The sequence below is a fragment of the Rhinolophus sinicus genome, chromosome 2 (genome assembly GCF_057876585.1).
Source record: "Rhinolophus sinicus isolate RSI-liver-muscle chromosome 2, RSI-T2T, whole genome shotgun sequence".
NCBI classification, from domain to species: Eukaryota; Metazoa; Chordata; class Mammalia; order Chiroptera; family Rhinolophidae; genus Rhinolophus; species Rhinolophus sinicus.
In genome coordinates, this window is record NC_142502.1 from 40,702,120 (window position 1) to 40,713,677 (window position 11,558).

General features: G+C 37.6%; 1 protein-coding gene across 1 annotated transcript in view; it reads right to left on the minus strand.

Moving 5' to 3' along the window:
• CALHM4 (calcium homeostasis modulator family member 4) overlaps positions 1-11,558 on the minus strand; it is a 75,192-nt gene that overhangs the window by 61,715 nt on the left and 1,919 nt on the right. Inside the window, exon 2 of the mRNA XM_074333470.2 lies at positions 10,439-10,677. Within this exon, the coding sequence (XP_074189571.1) occupies positions 10,439-10,485 (47 nt within the window). The 5' untranslated portion in view covers positions 10,486-10,677. The remainder of the gene's footprint in view (positions 1-10,438; positions 10,678-11,558) is intronic.

Genomic DNA, 11,558 nt, shown 5'->3' on the forward strand with positions numbered 1-11,558 from the left:
CCACCTCTGCCTTCTATCACTTCCTGTTTCACACGAGCATCTCCTTTCTACTCTTGTAACCATTTTTTTTTTTTACATTTCCTGAAATACCATACATAATATGCTTATATAGCTCTTTTTTGATTTTTCACTTTGAGGCATGATTTTTAAATTCCCACACAAGAAACATGAGACTCTCTCACACAGCTGCCATCCTAACCACAGACATAGGCAAACTTCTTGATTCTCATTCTTCCTAGTATAGTGTAATTGGGGTTAGATCAATAGTCAGGGGTTACACTACAATGACTGTGTAAACATTATTGACCGCTCGACCATATATGATAATAAGAGTAGATTTCCTTTCCTCCACAACTTTTGGCTTTCCCTAAAGTTAATAATAGAATAGATTTTTACATTTTCATAACTTTATTCTTTTTTTTTTTAATTTTCTTTTTATTTTAAGTGTGTTTATCCAGGGCCCATCACCTCTAAGTCAAGCAGTTGTTTCAATCTAGTTGTGGAGGGTACAGCTCACAATGGCCCATGTGGGGATCGAACCAGCACAACACTCTAACCAACTGGGCTAACCTGCCGCCCTTAGCTTTGTGTATTCTTAGATCACTAATCCCCAAACTCTTTCCCCACTTGCATAAATCTCTCAATATTTTCAAACAAATTAAGTTTTCTATTAATTTATCTTCTTAAAGAAGTCTTTCCCAAGCCTTTTGATGTTGAATTATTGCTTAGCTATTGCAGTGGGAAAAAGAAAAACTGACTCAAATTTATAAGATTTGGATGTTGCTGAGAACTTTGACGCAGGAAGAAGAGGATGCTCACCAACCAGTAGTTGGGCAAATACAAATCCCAGTTCCTTAACCTATCAAAATTAGTTCTTTTTACCCAAGAGTGCAGTGTAAAAGTCTCACCAAAATGTCTCTTGGCCAGCAGGAGAAGAGGAGCCTGGGACATTCAAGTAGAGAAAATAAGATGCCATGTCATTCAGCATCACAGGGGAGGATGGACCTTATAGTTATAAATTAGCAAATTTCAAAAGGCTATGTATCAGTTACCTTTTGCTATGTAACAAAGCACCTCTTAACTTAGTGGCTTATAACAACAATTTATTATCTCACAGTTTCTGTAGGTCAAGAATTTAGGAAGAGCTTAGCTGGCTGCTTCTGGTTCAGGATTTCTCTCAAGGCTGTAATCAGAATGTCAGTCGAGTCAGATGCAGTCATGTGAAGGCTTGACTAAAGCTGGAAGATTTAACTCTAAGACAGACCACTCATGTGACTATCAGCGGGAAGTTTTAGTTTCTCACCACATGGGCCTCTCCAGTGGCTGCTTGATTGACTTCACAACCTGACAGTTGAATTCCATCAGAGAGAGTAATGGGGGGATGGGGGGTGAAGAGAGAGAGAGAGAGAGAGAGAGAGAGAGAGAGAGAGAGAGAGAGAGAGAGAGAGAGAGAGAGAGAGAGAAAGGCTGCAGCAATACCTTTTATGACCTAGGGTCTGAAGATGCATTATCATCACTTCCACTTTTTTTCTGTTCATTAGAAATGAGTCAATAAGTCCACCATACAATCAAGGGAGGGAATTTATCTTTTGAAGGGAGGAATTTCAAAGAATCTGTAGACGTGTTTTAAAACCACCACACACTATTTGAAAGAGGTCACAGTGATTTTTCCAGTAAAATATTAAGAACTCATAATTTTGTTAAAATTTTAACTTTCTTCTTTCCTAAACTTTGATCAACCTGTATCAGGCTAATCTTATGGAGAGCTGAACTATCATTTTTCTCTTTTCCTTTCATCATCATCTTACAGAGTCCCTTCTCCCCGATATTCTATGGGATCCTTTGTTTCCTTGATCCTATGACTTTGTTGGTGTACTCCCTCTTCTGGAAGAGTTCCTACTTTAGTAGCTTTCTGACAGTGAAAAGGAGATAAAGTTTGTGAAGACATGATTATCCAGCTTCCATTTGTTTTCAGAAGTTCAATGACATTTGATTTTTGCTTCTCTCTGGGAAACTTGGTCTGTTCTTTCTCTGAAAAATCTCCTTTTCCCCAGTGTTCCCACATCGCACCCTGATGCATCTCACTGCGGACCTGCATTCTTCTACTGAGCCGATCACCCGATGGAGCTCGTCAGATAGAAGTCTGTGCTGTTCATTTTGGGGAAAACATATTGAATGTTTTTTTATGATTTCTTATTCTAGTCTACCCATTTTCTCTTTCTTCTGGGTCTCATTTGTAGGATGTCATAGCTCCTAGACTAGCCATCTAATTTTCTTTACTTTTCTCTCTTTTCTATCTTTATCTTCTCTCTTTATCTTAATACTTCACTTCCTGGGAAATTTCCCCAAGTTTATTATCTAATCCTTCTATTGCATTTTTAATTTCTGCTATCATGTTACTAATTTCCAAGAATTCTTTTGTCCTCTAAATGTCTTTAACCTCATCCTAGTTATTCCATACATGTAAGGTCTCCTATTTTATCTCTAAAATCATGAAAAGTAATGTTTTTTTTTTCCTTAAAAGCACACTGCTTCTGTTTCCTCCAAGTAATTTTGTTTGTTTGGCTTTTGTCTTTCATACATTTCTCAAATCTCTGGAGCTCCTTAGTTATCCACTTATGTTATAAAATATGAACTTTGGTGGAGCTTGTAGATTATGCGCTTCAACATAGGATGATTAGTTGGGGAATTTAAATATGACTCTCAAAATGTATCATTTTATCGAAGTCTCCTTTCTTAGATAGTCAGATTTGTTAGATATGGCTCTTCTGACCTAGTGTCTGGAGAACACAGGCCTGAAGTCCAGCATTCTGGGAACCAGGTTGGGGAGCAAGACTGAGGAAATAAAAATTCTGCGTATACATTTTAACTTAATTCCCATTTGTTTAATATACCATGTCTCCCCGAAAATAAGACCTAGCCAGACTATCAGCTCTACTGCATCTTTTGGAGCAAACATTAATATAAGACCCGGTATTATATTATATTATATTATATTATATTATATTATATTATATTATATTATATTATATTACATTAAAGACATGGTCTTCTATTATAGTAAAATAAAACCGGGTCTTATATTAATTTTTGCTCCAAAAGACACATTAGAGCTGATGATCTGGCTAGGTCTTATTTTCGGGAAAACACGGTAGTATCCCTGCCTTCAAGTAGCCTAGTGTCCCTCAGTTAAGAAATCTTTTGGAAAACTGCATCTAGAGATTACAACTCCCATCTTTTGTTAGGAGACGGAGTAGTTGTCCGGATACTTGGAATGGAGACACAAATCTAAGGGACCAGTTCTTAAACAAACTTTCAACCAATCCTGATTTTAGCCTCACCTCCAGCCCCACTTCCAGAGGTGGCTGGTGCTGCTAATTCCTGAGAACCCATCCTTTTTTTTCCCTACAAATTCCATGGTACAATTTATATTGCTTCTTATCTTTCTCCAGTTCTGGCCTAGAATTCAGATTTCTCAGGTCTGTTAGGCCAATTACCACTTACCATCTGCTTTTCAGCTTCTAAAGATTGTGTTGCTTTTTCCAATTCTGTTATTTGCTCTATGACATTCAAAAGACCTCTTTGCTTTTGTTTTATTGTGGTTGAATATGTACTTTCAAACCAATAGTTTAAACCAGAAGTACTTCTTTCGGTTGTCCTTCACTGCCAGTAGCCCTATTTACCAAGCATTATTTTTAATAAGTGTAAATTGTTGAATCTCAAATTGTAGTAGGAATATAAAAGATCTGAAATAAAGATTCAGATTTTATGAAAATAAAATATAGAGAGAGCTTCACTAGACATCTGCAGGGAGATTTAAGCAGCTTCTAGCTAGGATAATTGGGCTTATGAGGCTGGAAAGATTGAGGAATTCTGTTGGTATGAACAGTGTCAAGCAGTTTTAAAGTTAAAAAATGTGGAATCATTAAAGTTAGTCTTCTTAGATTGCATATGAATTGGATAGGAACAGTTGTCTCATCGAGAAAGCTTGAACAGAGCTGGGAGCTAAGAAAGGGGTTAGGAGTGTTTTGATTTTTAAGAGGAAAAACATCTGTTTTTTATTTTGATGCTCTACCCTTTCTCCAAGTGCTTTTAAGTGTCTTTAAAGATGCCTAAACTCATGATTATCTGGTCTCCATGAAATAAATTATGATTTAATGAATCCTCTATGTATCTATCTACTTGCTTGGCCATTGAAATAAGTCGCCCCATAGTTAGACCATGTCTCAGCCTTGAGTTTATCCAAGTTGCTATTTTTGGATAGACTATGTGATTTAAGAATATTGTGAAGTAAGCCAAACAACCATTAATTTTCCATCTGCCTCTAATTATCTGAATTACTGTATCCCAAATTGTGTTTTTTGGAACATCAATAACCCAAGTTGATAGTGGGTACTCCATGAAAAAAAAAAAGTGTTGTCTTTTAAATTTTATTTCTTTTCTATCATAATAAAAATATTAAATATGGTTATATAATTGTTTTTCTTATGCTATAATCTACCTTTAAGAAATGGAGTGTCACAAACCAAAGACCAACATATATGAACACATGGTTTTCAAGTCTGAGAATGATAATGTAATTACCAAAATGCAGCCTCTGGTTGTTGATATTTTTTTTCCCTATGGTTATGTGCCTTGTTTCTTAAAATTTCAAGAAATATTTGCAATACTGAAAATTTTTTCTTAATAAAATAATAAAATGTTTAATTTTTCTCATTTGTTTTTATCAACTTGTCTTATCTCACTTGTTGTTTTGTGGCATTTGAATAATAATCCTTTCTTTTTAAGTCTTCAAAAGCCTGAAGTCATGCTGGAAAGAGAAAACATATAGTTTTAATATGATACAGAGAGGTATGTGACCAAGTGCTACATGAGTTTGAGAGGTGAAGTCATAAGAGCTGAGAGGAGAAAGACATTACTGTGGACTGATGTAGCTGGGGAAGGCATTGAGGAGAAAGTACGATTGAGATGGGGCTTAAAAGATAGAAAATATGTGTTGGGAGGCAGTCCTCCATGAGTCTCTTATGCTCTTATATGTCTTACTAGTATGCCAGAATGCAAAGCTCTGACTGCTTTCTACCCAGGCCATTTTTCAGGGTTGGTTTTGCAGCAAACAACATTGAGAGATGAAGTAAGCTCCCTTTTGTGTAACGATCAGGCTTGATTACTACTTCCTATAAAATGGTGGTGCCCCAAGCTCAGTGTTCTTTCTAGTAATGCAATCTGCTGTGGGTGCAGGTCTCTATCTTAGCCTTCTGTGTTTTACCCTTGGCGGCAAGGGGAACCAATGCAAAAATGATGCTCACGTTCTTTAATCTGCTGTGATTAATATAGTTTTTTGTCTTTGACCCAGAAATTTCATCTTTTCTGTCAGCTTCCGTGATACAGTAATACGTTATCTGTTACCATGTTTCCCCGAAAATAAGACCTAGCCGGACCATCAGCTCTAATGCATCTTTTGGAGCAAAAATTAATATACGACCCAGTCTTATTTTACTATAATATAAGACCGGGTCTTTAATATAATAGAATATAATATAACATAACATAATATAATATATAAAATACCGGGTCTTATATTAATTTTTGCTCCAAAAGATGTATTATAGCTGTTGGTCTGGCTAGGTCTTATTTTCGGGGAAACATGGTAGCTTATAAGTAGGGTAAAATCAAATTCCAGACAAGACATTAGGGTAATGGCAGACAAGAGAATCAACTGAGTGGGGAGGTGCAACTGAGCCTGCTTGTTTCATACTGGTCAACGGGCACGGCATAATGGTCAGAAGGCCTGATTAAGTCAGAGGTAATATATTGGGGAATATTGAAAAATAAGAGTAGCCATTTGGGATGGAGGTGGGGGGCAGGTAGATTTTAAAGGCTTTGAACAGCAGTGCTATGAACTGAATATTTGTGTCCTCAAAATTCATATGTTGAAACCTAATTCCGAGTGGGACAGTGTTTGGAGGTGGGGCCTTTGTAAGGTGATTAGGTCATGAGGATGTAGCCCTCATGAATGGCATAAGTGCCCTTTTAAAAGACTCTTCATAGAGATCTCTCATTCCTTCTGCCATGTGAAGTTACAGTGAATAGACAGCTGTCTATGAACCATAAAACAGGTTCTCCCCAGACAGTGAATCTGCCAGTGCCTTGATCTTGGACTTCCCATTCTCAAGAACAGTGAGAAATAAATTTTTGTTGTTTATAAGCCACCCAGTCTATGGCATTTTGCTATAGCAGCCCAAACAGACTAAGACAGACAGGTAAAGAAATGTATAATAGATCTGTTTACTAAGCAACAATATTAAGCACTGGGCATACAGTGGGGAACAAAATCAGACAGTCTCTTTCTAATCATGTGAAAATAAAATTTCCCTATCCCCCAAATTCAAGAAAGGAATTGGGACATAGAAAGAGACACAGACTCAAGCCTTGAATAAGAAACTACTAGAACCAAATTGAAACCTGTCCCAGTTGACCATTAACAACTTTGCTTCAGTAACCATGATGCTAAAAGTCAACCAATCAGTGATAATCTCACACTTCTGAAAGTCAGCCAATCAGTTACTCCAATAACTGTACTTCTATGCTTAAAATTCTGCCAATTCTCACTTCAAAAAGTCCACAAATTCTTGAAATCTACCACTGTCTCAAACCCTCTGTAAGATCAGCAAATTTCTTTGTTTAAGGAGCCTGTGCCCTACAAGCACAGTTCTGTTTTGCTTAGCAAGCAATACACTTAGCTCCTTTTTTCAGAAATTGAGTGGTAACCTCTTTCTTACATGGAGCTTAGAGTCTAGATTTGATAGGACAAATAGTAGGGATCTCTCAATCAGGGTGACAGAATCAGTGTTAGGTAAAATTAATTATGCAATTACAGGAATGAGAGATTGGAAGAAGGAGGAACTACAGACAGGTAAACCAAGTAAAAGACTATTGCAATAATCTAGAATCAGGGGAGACAGACTCTGGGAAACTAGAAACTCATCTCAGCACCTTACACCTGACCCCCGAGACAAAGTGATTCAGTGTGTTAAACCAGCGCTAAATGTAAGTGACTGACTCTAGGAAAAAGCAAATTGTTGAGGAAAGGAGACAAAGGAGAAGAGCACCTAAGAGCTTTAAATATAGGAAGGAGTTGATTTGTTTTGATCCACAATGTCAAAGCAAAATATTTATGTCCACAAATGCCATTCAGTACCTGAAAAAGGATCACCAGACACTGCAAATATGCTGGGAAGACTTTTGAAAGAGTTAGTTTTCCATAGAAATATTGGTTTGAATTAGATAGATTCTTAAACTGCCACCATGTTTTAAAAAGTCCTACACATACTGAATGAATCATCACATTGAAAAATACAATCACCATGCTCCCCAAAAGAGGATGAATTCAAGAAAAGAGCACTCTAGAGGGATGAGCTATTGTGGAAAAACCCTGAAATGGCATCCCAGAGAGAATCCTTTAGGACTTGTTGCTAATTACCATGTTCCAAAGCAACATTGGTTAGTAGGAATGTACTAGGACAGGCCTTTATTGGGTGGCTTTGGGTAGCCTGTGAGTTTATGAGATTATACTTTCAGTAAACTTGACTTTTCAATCTCTCCCTGATGAGTGGAATCTAACTTATTCTCAAGGCTTAGCTAAAACATTTCTTTTTATAATGAAAATTTCTCCAAAAATCCTAGGGAGAATTTGTTTTCTCTTTTCTCAAAACATTTTGCTTACATTTCTATTACAGTATATTTTATTCTTATTTCTATTGTGGTTAACTGTTTAGTTATTTGCCTACAAACTTCTTAAGAGAACAGATTACATGTTATTTCTCTACTTTTTCTTCAATCCATTCAAACTACTGCCTTACAACAATAACAACAAATTTTGTTTATTGAGCATTTTCTAGGCACTATCTCATTTAATCTTTCCAAAAATCATCTGGGTAAGTAATATGATTGTTCTACATTTTGTAGATGCTGAAATTTAGATTTGGAGAGATGTTTAAGGTCACATCCTTAGTAGAGGCTCAGCTAGGACATGAATATTTGTGTCCGCTGCCCCCCATTCATATATTGAAACCTAATCTCTAATTGATGGAATCTGGAGGTGGGGCCTTTGGGAGGCTTTGCTCTCATGAATGGGATTAATATCCTGATAAAAGAGACTCCAGAGAGCTCTCTTGCCCCTTCCATCATGTGAAGACACCGCAAGAAAATGGCCATTTATGAAAAGGAAATGGGCCCTCACCAGACACCGAATCTGCTGGTACCTTAATATTGGACTTCTAGCCTCCAGAACTGTGAGAAATAAGTTTCTGTAGTTCATAAGCCACACAGTAAATAGTACTTTGTCTCCAGTGACTGAGTTCTTAATCATGGTATTATAAAACTCCCACATATAGTAGGTATTCTCAATATATGTTTGGATGTTTCTTCTTGAATGACTGAAAGTGAATGTATTAAGAAGTTCATGGTGAACATGAGGGAATTACTTAAATGGAGCCCAAAATTTGACATGGAGAATCTCTGAAAAGTGAGCTATAGAGTTTTAAAAGCAATCTGTAACTATTGGATATATAAGTTCATTTCTGACCATTATCAATAATCTTATCAAATCAAGTTTTCTAGAGTAATATTCTCCTAGCAAAACTGACTATAAAAATGTATGCAAGGCACCAAAAGAGAACTCATGTACACACACACACACACACACACACACACACACACACACACACTTCCCATCTGATTTTAATTCCACAGTAACAAAGTCCATTAGGTCTTAGGCGTCATTTCCCTAATTGCAGGGCTATGGACATCTATAGTCTAAAAGGGAGCATTACTTCCTTTTTTTTATCAGCAAATTCTTGCCTTCTGTTGATTATCCCAGGGTATCCAATGGGCTGATTCAGTCATCAGATAATTTAGGTGTTTTAGGGAATGTGTGAGGTGGTTATTCAGTGCATTCAGAGCAAAAACCAAACTCCTTACAATGGCCCAAATGCTTTATATGATCTGTCTTCCACCCCCTTACCTCTCTGACCTCATGGCCTACCTTTGTCCCCTAGCTCACATCTCAGGCCACCCTTTCAAGTCTCTCTGCTCAAAGGTTACATCTCAATGAGGGTAATAGTTCTTTAACTTCCAGCATTTCTAATGCCTCTTAGAGTATTCTCATTTTTTTTACAGTATTCTTTTTCTCCTTACATACCCAATTATTTACTTCTTTATATATAACGCTTACTGTCTATTATCTCTCTCTCTCTCTCCTTAGAATGTAAACTCTACAAGGTCAGGGTCTTTGCTGTTGGTTCACTGATGTACCTAAACACCTAAAATATGCCCAGAACATAGCAGGCACTCAATAAAGATTTGTTGGTTTAACTGAATGAAATAATGAAATCTTATGAATCAACAGGGAAAAGACCAACAATCTCCATATAAAAAATGGCAAAATGCTTGACTAGGTATTTCATAAAAGAGGACATCCAAGTGGCTAGTAAACATATAAAAAGCTGTGGAAAAGCCTTTACCAGTCAGGGAAATGCCAATTAAAACCTCAGTGAAAAACACCACTACATATTCACCAGAGTGACAAAAAGTAAGTAATTGGAAATAACAAGTGTTACACAGATAAGAAGCATTGGGAAGTCTCACAGTAGTGTAAAGCAGCACGACCATTATGGCAATTATTCAACATTATCTAACAAACTAGAATTTGTACATGTCCTTGTGTTACCATCTATTCCTAAGAACACACCCTGAACAAACACTCATCCATATATACCAGATACAAATACGTGAATGTTCACTCCAGCATTGCTCATAAGAATCAGAAACTGAGAACAACCCAAGTGTCCATCAGCAGATAAATGGACAACTAGATTATTATAGATGGTATATTCATGCAGTGGAATATTACACAGCAATTAAAATAAGTAAGTTGTTCTAGACATAATCTTCCAAACAAAAACAAACATAAAAGCAGATAATAAGAGGAAATCTAAGATGGTGGAGTAGATAAACACCATGTCTGCTTCCATCCATGAACACATGAAAATTGCAACTAAATTACAGAAAAATCAACCTGGAGAACCATCTGAAGTCTGGGTGAACAGGAGTTTTATAACTAAGGATATAAAGAAGAAGCCACGTCAAGACTCGTAGGAGGGGCAGAGAGGCGAACCAGGCTGGTCCCACACCTTTGGCGGTTGAAAACAGGGAGGAATACGTCAGCCGCGCAGGTTACCCCCGGGAGAGTGAAGAACTTCAGGCCCACTCCAGGTTCCCCAGCCGAGAGTACTAGTGCCAGGAAGAAGAGTCCCCCACAACTTCTGGCTGTGAAAAACAGTGGGGATTCCAACCATCCAGGTGGGACAGAAGGCTGTGGGAAACCCAGGTGTCCTTTTAAACAGCCCGCACACAGACTCACTCGTTCATAGTCACTCACCTTGGGCTCCAGTGGAGGGTCCGTGACTTGGGTGGCATCAGAGGCATATGGGGAGCAGACTGAGGTGTGTTGCCTTGAGGCCAGGGCTAGAAGATAGTCGCTATTTTCCCTCTGTGGGGTCATTCTCCCAACAGCTGAGCAGGCGGCTGCCATCTTTAATGCGCTGACTCCGCCTCCCACGTTTATGGCCAAATCTGAATCTGATTGGTCTGGTGAGTTCTGGGGCTCCACCCTGCTGACTACAAAAGTAAGGAAATGATCGCTTCCCACTTCTAGGTAGAAAGAGTTGAGATTGTGAAGAGGCACCGTGGGCATGGGGTTTTGGGGATACTGGAAATATACTATCTCTTTTCCCTCTGTGGTGATCCTATAGATGTTTGCTTTGTCACTATTTTTTAAATTGTACATAAGTGTTTCATATACTCTTTTCTATGTTTGATATCTCACAATTTTAAAAATGATAATAAATTACCTAATCTTGTAGAATTTTTCTTTCATTTGGAAATTTTTAATGCTCTGCTCTTTGTGGCAAAGGATCTTGACAGACCATGTCCTTTCTTTGATACAGATATCTTTCCTTAGATAAGAATGCAATATAATAAATTTCATAGCCCTTACATTGCAATTCACAACAGGTATTTCATAAGTTGGTAATGAAGAAGAGAGAAAATAAGATCAACTAATGGTTTAGTGCTCAGGGCAGGCCCAGTGATTGACACATGGTAGGCACTCAGTGGGAGTTTCTTGCTGACAAAATAGACAGTGGTTGCTGCTGCTGGGACTGACTCAGACAGGGAGTATTTCTCCATCTCTTGTCTTTGGAAGGGTTATTTACAATAGGCCACCTGGTAGATAAGATGCAAGATGTTGTGAGACTTAGGCGTTCCAAGATGTTTTTCAGCCAAAGAAATTTGTGTACATGGCTAACTCTATTTTTGAATGCTTCCCTCAGGACTTGCTTCTTTAATCAGTTCATAGACTATATTTCTGTCCATGGCTTTGGATGGAGCAAAGAAACCATGCATAAACTTATGCTCTGTAAATTGTATCATCTTACCAGTACTCAATACATTGTAGAATCATCTCTTAGAACAATATGATTGTTTATCAACAAATATTA